Genomic DNA, 17,290 nt, shown 5'->3' with positions numbered 1-17,290 from the left:
TAGAGCATGAAGGTAAATTAAAGATCGTTGAGTGGCTATAAATTCTTCTATGCAATATTGCTTTTTACTGAATGTTCTTTTCTTAGTTTTGAGCATGATATTTCAAAACCTTCTCTGATTAGCAATGGCACATCTACATTTTCAAAAACTCAGAAACAAATGTTAGATTAACAATCTCCATGGAAGCTTGCTACAGACAAATAGGGTATTTGGTTTCCGAATCATCATGGATGGAAGGAATAGAAAGAGACTTGGCTCTGAAACATATTGAGGTAAGGTGTTTACCAACATTACTTACAATTTAGCTGGCAAACATCGAAAACTTTTGTTCATGCCATCTAGGGTTTTCATATCCTCAGGAGATAATTGGAATTCAAAAACCTTTCAGCAAAACACAAAGGTTTTAATATTTGAATGAATCAGATTTTATGCTTCAAAGGTAATATAAGACCAGTGAAAAGACATGATGCTCAATCACAGAGGAAAAGTATGAAGACTGGAGTAAGAGTCAGATTTTCAGGATGTAACAAAAAGAGAAGAAAAAGAAAGCAACATTTGAGAGAAGGCAATTCAGCAAACTTCTGAATTTTTCAACATCAATATTAAGACTATGTAAATGCAGCAAACTGATAATCCACACTTCTTTTTATTTGAGAAAATACAAAATCTCTTTATTGTTTACCTAGAATTGCACATTATTGCATTGTCATACTTCTATCCATGAACCGACAGTCTTAGTTAATATATATTGTATCATATTTAATTGATCATATATATGTATAATTTCAAATGACCATAAATATATCTCATTACATATATTTACATATGATAAACTTATTTGATTCATAATTTACCATATATTTTCACACATATAAATATATATATTTTCCACACATTACCCAGTGCTCACCCCTACACACTTCTGCACATGTCCAAAGATCTTTATCACAAAAACTGGTTTTATGGTTTTTTTTTCAGTAGCATTTCTAGGATCACCATCAATACATGGATACAACATTGAGGCAGTTGTAGTTGTCTGCTAGGCATAAGTATCAGAAGTACCTTTGGTTCAATTTCAAATCTGGTTATGAACAAATGTTAATAAATGTTGTTGATATTAAACTTCTACTTATGAATGATTGCTTTAGTTAGTAAACATGTTATATTAAAATATACTTACCTGAAAAATTTTTAATAAATCAACACAGCTGGGCATTGGTGGTACACGCCTTTAATTCGAGCACTGGTGGCGGGGTAGAAACAGGCAGATCTCTCTGAGTTCAAGGTCAGCCTAGTCAAAAGAGCAAGTTCCAGGACAGCCTCCAAAACAATACAAAGAATCCATGTCTTGAAAACCAAACCAAACCAAACCAAACAAAATTCAACCCAGATAAATGAGTAAATGAGGAAGACAGGAAAATAAAATTAATCATTATATGTATGTATATATTATGTATGTATGTATATATTTATGTATATATAGATAGATATCAGAAAATCTAAGCATTCAATGTATTAAAAGTAAACCATAGAAATTTCTAGAATCAACATTAAACAGTCCAGATCCCTCATTTCAGAAAATAATGCAGAAGATCATAGAGAAGGAGTATGTAGTACTTGACTGACAATGCACACCAAAATTCTACATAGCCTCAAACACTAACTCTGTTAACTCATGTTTCTGTTTACTCCATATGCAAAACATTTCTCAATGCACCTGAAAGCTCACATGCATAGAAAATGCTAGAAATATAGGCTTGATTTCAATAAATTTCAGACATTTGAAGGAGGCAAGCTTATGGAAGATACTGCTTGCAGAACTCATCACCTGCAAATTCTCTTTCATCTCATTTTCTTTGAAATTCTGGGCCAGGGCCACAATCCCACGCTGTACCAGGTAATGAAGTGCAATCACAGCAGGACTTCATTTATTCTTTTTGGCCACAACACAAGAACTGGGTCATTCAAGAGAACTGGAGAATTATGGTCCACCCTAGTAACAAAGTAGAAATGAGCTCCTGAGGGCAAGGCTTTGGTTTTCTTGTGGTGCTACAAAACATGTCAGAGCTCATTCTAGGCTGGGTATGATGGCTATGGATAGTTGTCAACTGGAAAAAGTCTAGAATCACCTGGGCAGTGAGGCTCTGGGGGATTAACTTATTCTGAATGTTGGTATGGGAAGACACATTTCATTATTGGTGCGGACTTTCCCTTGAGCTGGACTGTATAAATGCAGAAAGTGGTCAGAGCATGAGTGTTATTTGTCATTCTACGCTTCTTGCCTGAATGTGAAGGATGACCTGCTTCAAGTTCATGACTTCATGACTTGTCTGCCATTATGGTCTATACCATGGACCTTGAAACCTAAGCAGACCTCTCTTCCTGAGGTTGCTCTTGCCTGAGTATTTTACGGATCACAGGGAAAAAAGTAAGGAACTAAGACATTAAGGGTGTTCAGTAGTCCCTGAATCACCACCAATTGTTTCAGAAGGTTCTTCTAAAGAAAAATTACCTTTCTCCCTATAAAATGAGGGTTGTGATGCTAATTGACAGACAGCCTTGCTTCAGGTATACTCTTAATCTTATTATCATTCTTATATCTTTGGGTTTCCAGAGCTGCATAAGCAACCATAACAATGTCTTTTGATTTGCAGTACTCCAGCAGCTTACTCTGGCTGTTATAAATATGACATTCAACCTATGAAAGAAAATGATAGAAAGATATAAGATTATATCAAATACACATATTATGACAAATAAAAATGCCTGAAGTCAATAGGCTAAGAAAATTATATGCATTATCATATTTGAGTTTGAAAGATTAAACTGTTGCAATTTTTCGAAGAATAAAATGCTTACTTTTGGAGGATTATGCAAAGAACATTTGGCTAGCTAAGGTTTGGGGCCAAAACAATAGCTAGGGGTCCTCAAGGCAGTTCAGTGTGTAAAGATGCCAGCTGCTGAGATAATTAAATCATGAAAAAGGACCATAATGAGCTAGTGAGAAGCAGAAAACCTCCACATAAGTCCAGAACACTGGCTGGTTTTCATTTGAGCTAAATCTTTCAACAAAATATCCCATGCCTACCCATTACTTTACTCTGAGTTGAGGGAGAAAATCACCTTCCCCTGTACTCAACTTCTGCCTGCTGGAACAACTTTAAATTCATACATTTGCCATCAGTGTATACTGTAGTATATCTCTATTCTCACCAATATTTTAAGAATCCATGGTTAAATTTAGACTTTCCCATGTCTTTTGAAACAACTCTCAGAATCATCTTTCCACAAAGTGAAAATCACTTGGTCAGAGGGCAAATGAACATGCGTCAGTACTACAGAGTGAGGAAAGGCATGAGATAATGAAGGGACGAGAATTCTTACGTGATTGCGCACAGGTTTGTACTTAAGTCCTGGTTTATTCAGGATTCTCTGTAAGTGCCTGTGGTTAAAGTTGGACACCCCAATAGACTTGACTAATTCTGCATCCTTACACTTCTCCAATGCCTAGTGATGAGAAAGGGATTGTGAAGGGTCAAACTTGTAATTGACTATGTCAGTATAAAGAGAAGATGGAGCTCTTAGAAGGATAATTGTCTGGAGTTAGACATATAGATCAATGTTAGAACACTTGCCAGTGTTTAAACGGCCCCAAATTTGATAACAGACTTTAAAAATTGTGGGGAGTAGTGTATTGTCCATATTATCACTGGAGTTAAATATGAAGAAATCAAGATAATAGCAATAAAGAAGAATAAGATGTCAGCCAAAGAGGAATTTCCATGGCATTACTAGAAAGTTGAGAATGCTGTTACATAAAGTGGCTCAATATTACACCATCCTATTATCCTGAGAACTTCTTCAATTTCGCATCCCTTACATTTTAGTGACACATTCTTCCTCTTCTATTCCAGCAAATATGTATACAAGTAAATGAATGTACACACGCAAGGGAAAATGAGGTGATTCTCCCTCCCTCTTCTTACTTTATTGTCCTTTTGAAAAGTACTCACCTCCCATGTAGCACAGAAATCCACTGTGTCCAAGAGTAATTTTCCTTGTTCATCTAATGGAAAATCACTATCCTCTGCCTGAAATGACACAAAACCTTGTGTCTCACCTTTTAAGAATATCCTTGAGGAGTGGAGAGACAGCTTTGTGAATAAACAATGGTTTCTCTTTCAGAAGTCCTGGGTTCAATTCCCAGCACCTCCAATGGTAGGTCACAACTATTTGTAACTAAGACTCATGGGGCCCATTCCCCTCTTCTGGCATTCATACATAATAGTGTACAGGTATACACACAAAGAAAACATCCAAGCACATTGAAGAAATATTTTAAATTTTAACAAATATCTTGGAAATAAGACAGGAAGCATCCATATCGAGAGTGAAGAATCATTCTATATACTGTGTTTTGCAAGTGATACTCATGAGTAATTGTAAAAATTATATGTAGGAGCTTAGCTGTGCTGTTTTCTCTTACAATAATATATGAATAATTAATTTTTTTTCTTATAATAATTGTTGGGTGGGGTTCAAGACAGGATTTCTCTGTGGCTTTGGAGGTTGTCCTGTAACTAGCTCTTGTAGACCAGGCTGGTCTCAAATTCACAGAGTTCTGCCTGCCTCTGCCACCCGACTGCTAAGATTAAACCAAGTGCCACCACTGCCAGGCCTAATTTTATTTTCAAACTATCATGTAATATCATAATTTCCTTCCTCCTCTCTCCTTCCTGAACCAATCACATTTATGCCCTTGCTGCCTCTAAAATTCATGGACTCTATTTCTTTATTCATTGCTACTTATACACACACACACACACTTACACACACACTATATATATACATATATATATTTTACATATATATATGTATGTTCTAATATTTTCAAACAACAATGTGAGACCACCTAGTTGACTTTTATTCTTTTGTCTAATAATTCTTTTGGGAAAAAAGAAAATGTTTCATATTCACTTGGAAGCACAGTCATTGCATCTCCTTGACCTCCAGCAAGAATTTACACCAACTTGACCAGGATAAATGATATATATGAATACATGTGGGCATAAGGACAAGCATGGGAGCCAAGGAGGGTCAATCAGGACTTTGTGCAAGATTGATTGTCATAAGAAAAGACACAGAGAAGCCATGAAGTGTCAATGACCTTGAATCTCAAACTATCTTGGGATCACATTTGCCAGCAAGACAGAAAATATGGACAATACCAAAGCACACACCTAGTAATTCAAATATATATAAAAGGCATGTAAATATAAGTTTTTCTGGAAGTTACTTCTACTCTGTGTTTCTGACCATTTCTTGGACACCTCATTTCATAATCCAGTAAACACTTTGTAGAACCCACTCAGGAGTTTAATAACAAAAATAAACATTTCCTTTAGCCCAGAATTCCCTTTACTCTGACTTAACAATTTAAACTCAGATATGTAGGCTTATTTCGGTAGTTCATTTATTGAACAATATATTACTCAATAAATAAAATACATATTACTAACAATATCTAATAACTGAATTACTTTTCACAGAGATTGTAGTCTACAATTAATTTCTCTTACTGATTTATGTAGCTGACATCTTTAATCAGTTTCTGATCTAGTATTGTAATTTTCACTTCCCTCTATTATAGTTCAACTATTTGTGCTTGTATGCTATAAAAACTATACCTTTGTAGTGATGAACATGTCTTCTCTCTTTACTTCACCAGCTTTAATCTTGCTTTGAATGGCCTGTTCTATTTCCTCTTCTATTTGATAGTAAAAAGCAGTATCAATATGGCGGTATCCAACACCTATAGCTAGGTTTGCGGATTCCAGTGACTTACTCCTGGGAACCTAGAGGAACAACCAAAAGAGGTATTTAGAGATGTGTTTTCCAAACGCTAGCTCAGAGTGAGTCTAGATGGGAGTTTACTAGACTAGAAAGGATTTTGTTTCTCAAAGTCATACTCAGAACACTTGTTGGGCAACAGTCTAGTCCCCTGTTCCTTCAATTCCACTTTCTATTCTATAAAAGACAAAGAATTCTCCAAAAATACTGTAGATGCCACAGAAATGTTAATATATCCCCACACTCATGTTTGCCTATATTTGTCCCACGTTTGAGGCAATGAGCCAAAATTCACTTTCTCAGGGTCTTCCCTAATTAATAGAAAGACTTTCAGATCCAAGACCTATTTGTATCCATGTAACCCTGCTTACTTACTGGCACTGATTAATGCCAAACACACCTTGGGTTCAATAGATTGTTTAAAGTCATTCTCAATGTATATAGTGGGCATACTAAGCAAAATGAACACAAGGAAGTCTACTTGGGACAAAGCATAATTACATAAATGCTCCTCCACGACTCGAGATAATATACTGTCACAACAGGATGAGAAAGCAAAGATCTCAGATACCAAGCAAGAACAGGTTAATAATAGGGACTTGGAAAAAAACAGTGTCCTATGGTAATTGTTCTGCATATCCATTCTATGCATCTGACAGACCTAAATACTGGCATGAAAACAAAAATCTATCTGAGAAATATATCCTCAATAAAAAATAAATAAATTACCTATAGAGAGTTGAGGATTATATAATTGGGTTTTCAGCACTTTCAACCAATGTTATTGTTTAAATAGAATAAGACTGGAATTAAGTCTAAAATTACTGTCTTGACTGGGAGATGTGGATAATGACATGGCAGTTCTTTTATTAATGGATTTAAGGTGTGGGCTGGGGAGACGTCTCTATCAATAAACTGTTTGAAAAAACTCCCATATTCTTGGTTCATACCTTCAACACTCATCATTTAAAAGAAGAATATGACAATGTTGCATACACGTGTAAACCCAGTGCTTGGGCAAGCAAAGTCAGGATGATTCCTGAAGCTCACTAGGCTACCAACCCAGCTGAATCACTGGGTTCCAGATAGACTAGTAGACCCTACTTCAAACAACAATAAAGTGAGAGTAGTGGAGAAAGACTCTGACCTCAAGCATACACACACATATAAACATACAAGCATATATAATCATACAGTACATATGAAGGGCTAAAAAGGAAATCAGATCTCCTTTTATGATTATTTTAATAATTTCTACAGTTGTCTTTCCAAAATGAAACCCAGTGAAGGAAATTCTGGTTTGAGTCACCTTCTAAAATACCAGCTCTGACTTATGAAAGAGTAAAGCCACTCTGAGAATCAGCAACCTGGAGGCTTAGGAGTGGAGTAGACCTGCTCCGGTTTTTTGTGCAACTTTGCATAAGTAAAAAAATTTTATGTATATCTCCAGATTTCTCTATACATTTATGCATACTCCTTACAGGAAGGAAAAACACAAATTTGAAGTTAGGGGAATTTGCCCTTTGACACAGAATTAAGAAGTCTTAGAAGGTTTGCAAAATATGCAAGCTCCTCCAGTTTAAGATACAGTAAACCTTGAGGTTTTTTAGTTCTGTGTATCAGAATACCCTAAACCTAACATGCATTAATGAAGACCAGTAATTCACATTATCTTTCTAGGTCCATCTCCCCCTTGTCGTAAGGATGCAATATACATCCCAGTAAGTTTAACACAGTTGAGAAGTTGTTCATGGAAGTCATTTCTTATCCCTGGTGCAGCATTCACTATGTGACCCTGAAGGCTACACTAAGTCAAAACTTAAGTGCTCCTTAGCTATTTGTTTCATGCATTATTCTCCATAGACACCATTAGTTACCACCCTGGTATCTCTGCATCTTGCCTCCTTGAGAGGAAAAATCGTGTCATTGATTGTAAACATAACCAGACCAGCCCTCTCTCACACTGCTAACATGAAAGCTGAAAGGCAATGTGGTGACTTTCTTCTCTTCTATCAAGCTGAGTAAAATAGACATAGGAAAAACAGTTCCAAGAATAGACATCTTTATTTTAGCCCAGAGATCACTGACTGAAGATTCATGCCAAGTTCAATTTTAGAGCTGACAGGCCCCAAAGAAGAGCAGTAAAGTCACAGAAGACCTGGAACTGAAAAGCAAAACCAAGAAAAAGACATAGCCACATCCTGCCAAACTCAGATGCCTTAGCCTACAGCAAGAACAACTAGGGAACATAAACTTTCTCTCTATCCCTGAAGCCCCAGACAGAGTTATAGTAAATGTCCCAATGTCACTGAAGCATGTACCATGTAGTTCCATCATACACAATGCTAACACCCACCCACAAAGAAAATGTTTGAAGAGTCAGACCTTCCCTTTTTCACTGCTGGTTCACCAGGAGCAGGGATTTTTACCCAGATAAGAACAAGCATGAAATCAACAAGATAGACAAACCTTTGTCCAAACTTACCAAACAGCAGAGAGTGAACACGCAAATTAACAAAATTAGAAATGAAAAGGGGGACATAACAACAGACTCTGAGGAAATCCAGAGAATCATTAGGTCATACTTTGAAAACCTGTACTCCACAAAATTCGAAAATTTAAAGGAAATGGATGACTTCCTGGACAGCTATCAATTGCCAAAACTAAATCAAGAACAGATAAGCAATTTAAATAGACCTATAACCCCTATGGAAATAGAAGCTGTCATCAAAAGTCTCCCAACCAAAAAAAGCCCAGGTCCAGATGGCTTCAGTGCAGAATTCTACCAGAAATTCAAAGAACAGCTTATACCAATTCTTCTCAAAGTGTTCCACACAATAGAAGCAGAAGGGTCTTTGCCAAACTCTTTCTATGAGGCTTCAATAACCTTCATCCCCAAGCCACACAAAGATACAACTAAGAAAGATAACTTCAGACCAATATCCCTCATGAACATTGATGCAAAAATACTCAATAAAATACTGGCAAATCGGATCCAAGAACACATCAAAACAATCATTCACCACGATCAAGTAGGTTTCATCCCAGGAATGCAGGGATGGTTCAACATACGAAAATCCACCAACGTAATCCACCATATAAACAAGCTGAAAAACAAAAATCACATGATCATCTCACTAGATGCTGAAAAAGCCTTTGACAAAATCCAACACCCCTTCATGATAAAGGTCTTGGAGAGATCTGGGATAACAGGGACATACTTAAACATAATAAAAGCTATATACAGTAAACCAACAGCCAACATCAAACTAAATGGACAGAAACTCAACGCAATTCTTCTAAAATCAGGAACAAAACAAGGCTGTCCACTCTCTCCATACCTTTTCAACATGGTACTTGAAGTTCTAGCTATTGCCATACGACAACAAAGGGGGATCAAGGGGATACAACTTGGGAAGGAAGAGGTCAAACTTTCACTGTTTGCAGACGATATGATAGTTTACATCAATGACCCAAAGAACTCTACCAGGGAACTCTTACAGCTGATTAACACCTTCAGCAAAGTGGCAGGCTACAAGATCAACTCAAGAAAATCAGTAGCCCTACTATATACAGATGATAAAAGGGCTGAGAGAGAAATCAGAGAAACATCACCCTTTACAATTGCCACAAACAACATTAAATACCTTGGGGTAACGCTAACCAAACAAGTGAAAGACCTGTATCGTAAGAACTTTGAATCTTTAAAGAAAGAAATTAAAGAAGCCCTCAGAAAATGGAAAGATCTCCCATGCTCTTGGATAGGTAGGATCAATGTAGTAAAAATGGCAATCCTGCCAAAAGCAATCTACAGATTCAATGCAATCCCCATTAAAATCCCAGCACAGTTCTTCACAGACCTTGAAAGAACAATAATCAATTTTGTATGGAAAAACAAAAGACCCAGGATAGCCAAAACAACCCTGTTCAACAAGGCAACGTCCGGAGGCATCACCATCCCTGACCTCAAGCTCTATTATAGAGCTATAGTCCTGAAAACAGCTTGGTATTGGCACAAAAATAGACAGGTAGACCAATGGAATTGAATTGAAAACCCGGGTATTAACCCACACATGTACGAACATCTGATCTTTGACAAAGAAGCTAAAAATATACAATGGAATAAAGAAAGCATCTTCAACAAATGGTGCTGGCATAATTGGAGACTGGCATGTAGAAGAATGCAGATCGATCCATGTCTATCGCCATGCACAAAACTTAAGTCCAAATGGATCAAAGACCTCAACATAAATCCAGCCACACTGAACCTCTTAGAAGAGAAAGTGGGTGGTACCCTTGAACAATTGGTACAGGAGACAGCTTCCTGAACATAACACCAGTAGCACAGGCAGTAAGATCAACAATTAATAAATGGGACCTACTGAAACTGAGAAGCTTCTGTAAGGCAAAGGACACAGTCAGCAAGACAAAAAGGCAGCCCACAGAATGGGAAAAAATATTCACTAATCCCACATCTGACAGAGGGTTGATCTCCAAAATTTACAAAGAACTCAAGAAGCAAGTCTCCAAAACACCAAAGGACCCAATTAAAAAGTGGGCTGCAGAACTAAATAGAGAGTTTTCAATAGAGGAGTCTAAAATGGCTGAGAGGCACTTGAGAAAGTGCTCAACATCCTTAGCCATCCGGGAAATGCAAATCAAAACAACTCTCAGATACCATCTCACCCCTGTCAGAATGGCTAAAATCAAAAACACCAATGACAATTTATGCTGGAGAGGATGTGGTGAAAGGGGGACACTCCTCCATTGCTGGTGGGAGTGCCAACTGGTTCAGCCACTTTGGAAATCAGTGTGGAGATTCCTCAGAAAAATGGGAATAAACCTACCACAAGACCCAGCAACTCCACTCTTAGGCATATATCCAAAAGATGCCCATTCATACAACAAAGATGTCTGTTCCACTATGTTCATAGCAGCTTTATTTGTAATATGCCAGAACTTGGAAGCAACCTAGATGTCCCTCACCCGAAGAGTGGATAGAGAAAATGTGGTACATCTACACAATGGAGTACTATTCAGCAGAAAAAAATAATGGAATCATGAGATTAGCAGGCAAATGGATGACACTAGAAGAAACCATCCTGAGTGAGGTAACCCAGTCACAAAAGAGAAACATGGCATGTACTCTCTCATATATGGATTTTAGACATAGATCTGGGGAGTGCCAGCCTACAATCCTATGGCCAGAGAGTCTGGGAAACAGAAACTTTATTTAGTGGCTGATCGAAGAAGAGGCAGACTCCCTTGGTTAAGTACTGAGCTGAACTCAAGAAAGCCAGTAACAGAGAGGGAGGACTGATGATCAAAGGGATTAAGACTGGGCTGGTTTAACCCCCAGAAACAGCTGACCAGACAAAGGTTAACTCTTGAATCCCAGGCATTAGCCTGGGAAGCCAGCATGGGACTGATCAAGACCCCCTGAATCTGGGTGTCAGTGAAGAGGCCTAGGGAATCTATTGAGCCTTGGGCAGCAGATCAGTACCCATCCCAAGTATACACATGGACTTTGGACTCCAATAGAACAATGTGAGGTGCACTCTCACCCTGAACTCTTGGGAAAGGGTCTAGGCCCTGCCCTATATGAAATGACACACTATGGACACCCCCATGGAGGGCCTCACCCTCCCTGGAGAAATGAGGGGATAACGGGAGGGGGGAGGGCACGGGAGGAAGGGAGGGAATGGGAGACGGACCTGGAACTGACTTGTGAAGCAACCTTGATTCTTATCTAAATTTAAACTGGAAAATAAAATTAAAAAAAAAAGAATAAGCATGAATAAAAGCCCTATTCTGACAGTCTTTACTCATCCTGTCTAAGGAACCAGCTTGGTCTCCTGCCCACAGCTACCAATTGGAACTGCTGTAACCTCTGTTTAATCAGAATAATAAGCCTGTGGGGACTGAATCATACCCTGATGTAGGGAAAGCCTATCTATCTGTCCTCTTATACATGGAATAGCTTTCTCCTGGAAATGCTGAGTATTACCTACCTCAATGGGTTTATAGGTGCCAAAACCCAGAGCAGCAATGTAGTGGCCATCGTTTAATCTGACAAACTGGTGTTTAGAACTCATTGCCTGTCACTCCTCTGCCTAAGCCTGAATCCTCAGGTTCCCTAAATGGGAAGTCTGAAAACACTATATATCAACTTTCTATCTAATGGCTAACAAGCGGCACCTACATTATTGTGGTTACCCATTCCTCTTTATTGACCAGTGTTTAACAATTTCTATTCCATGACTAATGATTAACTAGTTCTAGTATCTGACTAATGTTAAAAATACTACCATATGCCTTATATGTAAATGCTACTAACGGATAGTCAAATGAAAAGAGGAGGAATTAAAGTTGGAGCATTACTTCACATGTAGGAAGGGAAGCCACTCACATTCACATGAAGCATGAATTTTAAACAAAGTACTATATACTGATAAAGAATTTGCTTTCTGTAAATTTCTCTTTGTTGCCACATATATTTGAAGAGAAGAGATTGATTTAATAATTAAAATATTTCAGACACTTATTGGCCTTTGGACATTATGAAGACTCTGCTTGACCATGCATCATCACCTTATCTAAGTAGAATATAGATGCAAGCCTTAATCAGAGTGGCCAGCCTCTGCAGGCACTTATGTCATTTGAGATGTATTGTCAATAGGACCGGGAACCAAGAAGCACCAGCAATGTGTTTAACTTCTTTGCCTCATCCCTCCAACAGCAGAATGTCTATGTCTCAGTATACTTTGAAAATAGACAGTGGTTTCTATGTACAGAAGTCACTGCTGTGTTTGCTTCCCTCACTCCCAATGCAAGAGGGAGAAAGCTACTGCCTAGAATATTAGTCATTGGTGAATTGTACAAGCTAGGGAATCCTGAGAATGGGAAAGAATCTGCCAAATTCTATGTTGCAATGTTTATGTGGCCAGTAAAGGACCCTCTTGCTCTGTACACATACACACACACATTCACACACAACGTGGAAAAGCACTGGTGGGCTTATTGCACATAAAAATGGTTGAACTTCAAAAAAATCTAACTGGTTGTAAAGACAAGAGATTCCAGCTTCAAGTAATGCTTACCCTCCACCAAATACAACTTTATAATACCCAGAAAGACTCTTAATAATGCATTGTCTTTCCTTTTTAATGTGTTTCTCCTCTTTTCTGATTACTATATTTTAGTAGTGTTTGAATTTATTTTATTTAAAAAATATTTATATTTTCATTTTTATTCATGTTTATCAATTTTTCTTACACATATTTGACCATCAGTTATATATCTCTAATTCCTTAGATAACATACTTATGGCATTCTTCTATAATCTAAATTACTTCTTTTTTATTTAACATCAAATGACACTTCTATTTCTTCTTTCCTTCCTTTTCACTTATTCTGTTAGTTAACAACATATAATTTTATGCTAAATTATTTGATCATTATTTTTAATATGCTTGTGTTCTTTAGCCACTGGCCTTGCTGATACAGTCTTTAATTGGTTTTAGTGTTTGTATACAGTGTTTATTTAATGTTATTCTGTTACAGTGACTTGATTTTTTTGTGCTCATGGTGACAATAGGAATTGAACCCTCAAGTGTGACTGCTCACAAAAAGATGTCCCAATAAAACAAAGAAATACCCAATCTGACAAATGTATGCATCAACACACAAAACACAAGAAAACCCAAATAATAACAAAAAACAAGATTTCTCCAAGGCATCGCAACACTTTCACTAATGAATCCAAAAATAATACAGAGATTAAAGTGCTGGACAATGAAAAGGTCTATCAGCAATGTAGAAGAAAAGTCAGTAACATGAATAAATTTGGGGAGAAAACAATTATTGAAAATAAAGAGCAAATTGAAATATTGGAAAAGAAAAACTCAATTAATCAAATAAAACACAGAGTTCTAACCCCCAGCAGCAGGCCAGATTAAGTTGAATATAGAATATCAGGGATAGACAAAGATGGAAAAGTGTTAACATTCAAATAAGAATGAAGAAAACAAACAAGAATGACCATAACATTCCAGGAATTAAATTGAGACACCATGAGACAGACAGAGCTAAGATCAATACTATAAAGGCACAGAATATCTACTCAATAAAATTATAGAAGAAACTTACCCAAATCTAGAGCATTCGTGTACGGTATATTTTATAATTCAAGTAGATATTAATAGACAAGAATCTTACCATGCCATAGTATAACTGAGATACCAAGACAACAAAAGTAAAAGCTCCAAGAGAAAGTTATCAATTCACTTGTATAGGTAAAGCCATCAGAATAATATCATCCTATGAGTAAAAACTGTAAAATCCAGAAGAATATGAGAGCTATTTCAAGATTTGAAAGTAAATAGAGGCTAATTAAGAAAAAAACAGTTGAAGAAAAATACAACTTAAATTTCTGACCACTAAGCCAGTAATCCAGAAGATAATTAATTCTTTGTACATAGAGAAACCACAGGGAAATTTCGCAATAAATAGTTAAAGGAAAGGATTCAAGGACCTAAATGGAATTGGATGAAATTTAAAATGTTTTTTACAGCAAGGAAAGTAATTGATAGAGTAAAGGCACAGCTAACAGAGTGGGAGAAAAATCTTACCCAAATGTTAATCTGATAGGTGATTAATATTTAGAATAATTTAAAAGTTCAATAACTAAGCACCAAAAAAGTATTCTGCCAATAAAAGAGAAATTGAACTGATGATCCAGATTTTAAAGGAATAGACACAAATTCCAATAAATTGATTGAAGGTAAGGATGCAATGATATCACTAGACCCAAGATGAATGATAAATAGGTGCTTTGGGGAAACTTACACAGGTAATACAAAGAACAGTGTGAGCTTTTCTATGCCTTCCTATCCGATCCTCTGATCCACCAGAAGAAAGAAGGAAGGAAAGTCACACCTCAAGCTTCCCTCTTTCTGCTTACATCTGCCTGAAGCCATACCCAAAGTGGTATGAACACCATCACAGGCAAAAGCAATTCAATGTATAGCAAAAATAACTTCATTAAGCATTAACGACATGAAAATTATACTACACTGAGGTTTCCTCTGTCCCCCACTGAAAATGGGTATTATTAATAGAACACTGGAAAGCATTAGGGTTAGTTTGTAGTTCAGTATGGAGATTAAAAATAAAACCGCTAAAGACTGACAATCATGATCAGTCAAAATCACTAACTATTGTATACTAAAGGAACCATGAATCAGCATTCAACAGAAATGCTTGTGCATCTATATTGATCACTTGAGAATTGATAAATGAAGTGACAAATGAATTGGAGAGAACATGGCATATAAATAAAAAGGAGATTTATTCTGCAGTAAAGAAGAAATATAGTATGTGACCCAGAGGAAAATAGATGAAACTAAATTTGCAATATTAAGCAAATAAGCCAGACTCAGAAAAAACATACTTGCTTTTTCTTACTTTAATTTTTAAATACCTTGCTTCACCTGTCAATCCCATTCCCTCTCCCTCCTCTCCTCCCACACCCCCTCACCATCTCCCCCAACCTCCCCCCCCATCCCCATTTCCTTCCACATTGGGGATACAAGAGCTCCCCCCTTGTTCACATCAGCTGTGTCTGCTGGTTTCGTCTGCCCATTCTTTGCCAACTTGCTCATCGCTCCTCTCTCTCTGTCACTGGGTTCTGTGGATTCAGCTCAGTGTTTAACTGTGGGTGTTTGCCTCTGCTTCCATCAGTCACTGGATGAAAGTTCTAGTATGGCATATAGGGTAGGTGCCAAGTTCATTATCAGGAATGGGAATTTAAGGTTGTCTCTCCACTATTGCTTAGCTTGCCAGCTTGGTGTCATCCCTTTAGATCACAAGAGGTCTGACTGGTGCCAGATCTCTCTTCAAACCAATGACTCCCTCTATTATAGTATTTCTCATCCTGTTCTTCCCCTATACTACACCCCACTCAAACTTCCTATTCCTCCATGGTCTACTCTCTCCTCCTCTTCTCCCTCTCTCTTCTTCCCAGCTCCCATTCCCCCCCCCCCACATACCTCCCGCTGTATTCCCAATCTGTTCAGGAGATCTTGCCTCATTCCTCTTCTCTGGGGTACCATGCATATCTCTCTTAGGCTCTTTCTTGTTTCTCAGACTCTCTTTCAGTGGCATTGCAGACTGGAACTATCCTGATCCATGTCTAAAATCCATATATGAGTGAGTACATACCATGTTTGTCTTTTTGTGACTGGGTTACCTCACTCAGGATGGTTTCTTCTAGTGTCATCCATTTGCTTGCAAATTTCAAGATTCCACTATCTTTTTCTGCTGAGTAGTCTCTATTGTGTAAATGTGCCACATTTTCTCTATACAGTATTCAGTTGAGGGGCATCTAGGTTGCTTCCAGGTTCAGGCTATTACAAACAATGCAGCTATGAACATAGTGGAACAGACATCCTTGTTGTATGAAATTGCATCTTTTGGATATATGCCTAAGATGAAACTAGATTTGCAATATTAAGCAAATAAGCCAGACTCAGAAAAACAAACATACTTGCTTTACCCATGTGCAGAATCAAGATTTTAAGTAAACAAACATAATATATAATATCATAGCATATAATAATAGACAAAGGAACATGCTGCAGAGAAAGAGATATAAACAGGAGTACCAGAGGGATAATGGGAGAAAGAAAGGCAAATATTATATTTTCTCTCATATCTGTATCTAATAACAGTGTGAATTCAAAGTCCATTGAACTATTCGTTTATCGAACAGCTAATTCTTCTGGGGTTAATAACTGAATAAAAACTCAGTCTATTTAACTATTCATTTTGGTTACTTCATTTCAGAGGACCAACTTTACCAATTGAAAATCAGCAGCTGACAGTGACACATGGGAGTTGCTACAGTCCAGGCCTAGCATCTAACAAGAGATTCTGGGACTACTCCACAAAAACTCAGCACAACTCATGAATTTTGTCTTCACTGAATGTGGCCTTCTAGCAAGGAAAAATATTTTCCGAGTCTATGTGAACAGGGACTGAACCTCCATCCAATTGTAAACATTATTAAAACCAGGAAATGAACAGACAATGCTCCAGACTTTCTAAAATGCTGGAAAATGAACTGAAATAGGAGAAACAATACCCAGAACAGCCAATAGGTGGTGACATGATCAGACTCTGAGGTATAGCAAGCTCTAAACATCTGTCTTGACTCCTATTGATGGACTTGTTCTAGCATGAAGAAACTGAGAACCAGAAGCAGCAGGCAACTGGGCAAACCAGTTGAGTCTCTACTCATTCTACCTCTATTTCCATTGATCCTACAATACCAGCATCATGTCTGTTCCTGCATATCATTCTGCAACTGATGTGTGAAATTCAATTCCTTTCACTCTTCTGGATGCACAGATGATGTTACTTTTTTCCTTCCCAAGATACA

At 37.4% G+C, this 17,290-nt stretch overlaps 1 protein-coding gene across 1 annotated transcript; it reads right to left on the bottom strand.

The window, feature by feature from the left end:
- Positions 1–294: 294 nt before the first annotated feature.
- Positions 295–11,945, bottom strand: LOC101839119 (aldo-keto reductase family 1 member C13-like). The gene is given in 9 exon segments (XM_021228171.2): positions 295–381; positions 1,829–1,950; positions 1,953–1,993; positions 2,350–2,357; positions 2,597–2,698; positions 3,385–3,507; positions 4,014–4,091; positions 5,688–5,855; positions 11,862–11,945. Coding segments are annotated over 9 exon segments (813 nt in total).
- Between the last annotated feature and the right edge of the window lie 5,345 nt (positions 11,946–17,290).

The sequence above is a fragment of the Mesocricetus auratus genome, unplaced genomic scaffold (assembly GCF_017639785.1).
Source record: "Mesocricetus auratus isolate SY011 unplaced genomic scaffold, BCM_Maur_2.0 Super-Scaffold_100013, whole genome shotgun sequence".
In the NCBI taxonomy this organism is placed as follows: Eukaryota; Metazoa; Chordata; class Mammalia; order Rodentia; family Cricetidae; genus Mesocricetus; species Mesocricetus auratus.
This window is presented reverse-complemented; position numbering and strand designations above follow the sequence as displayed.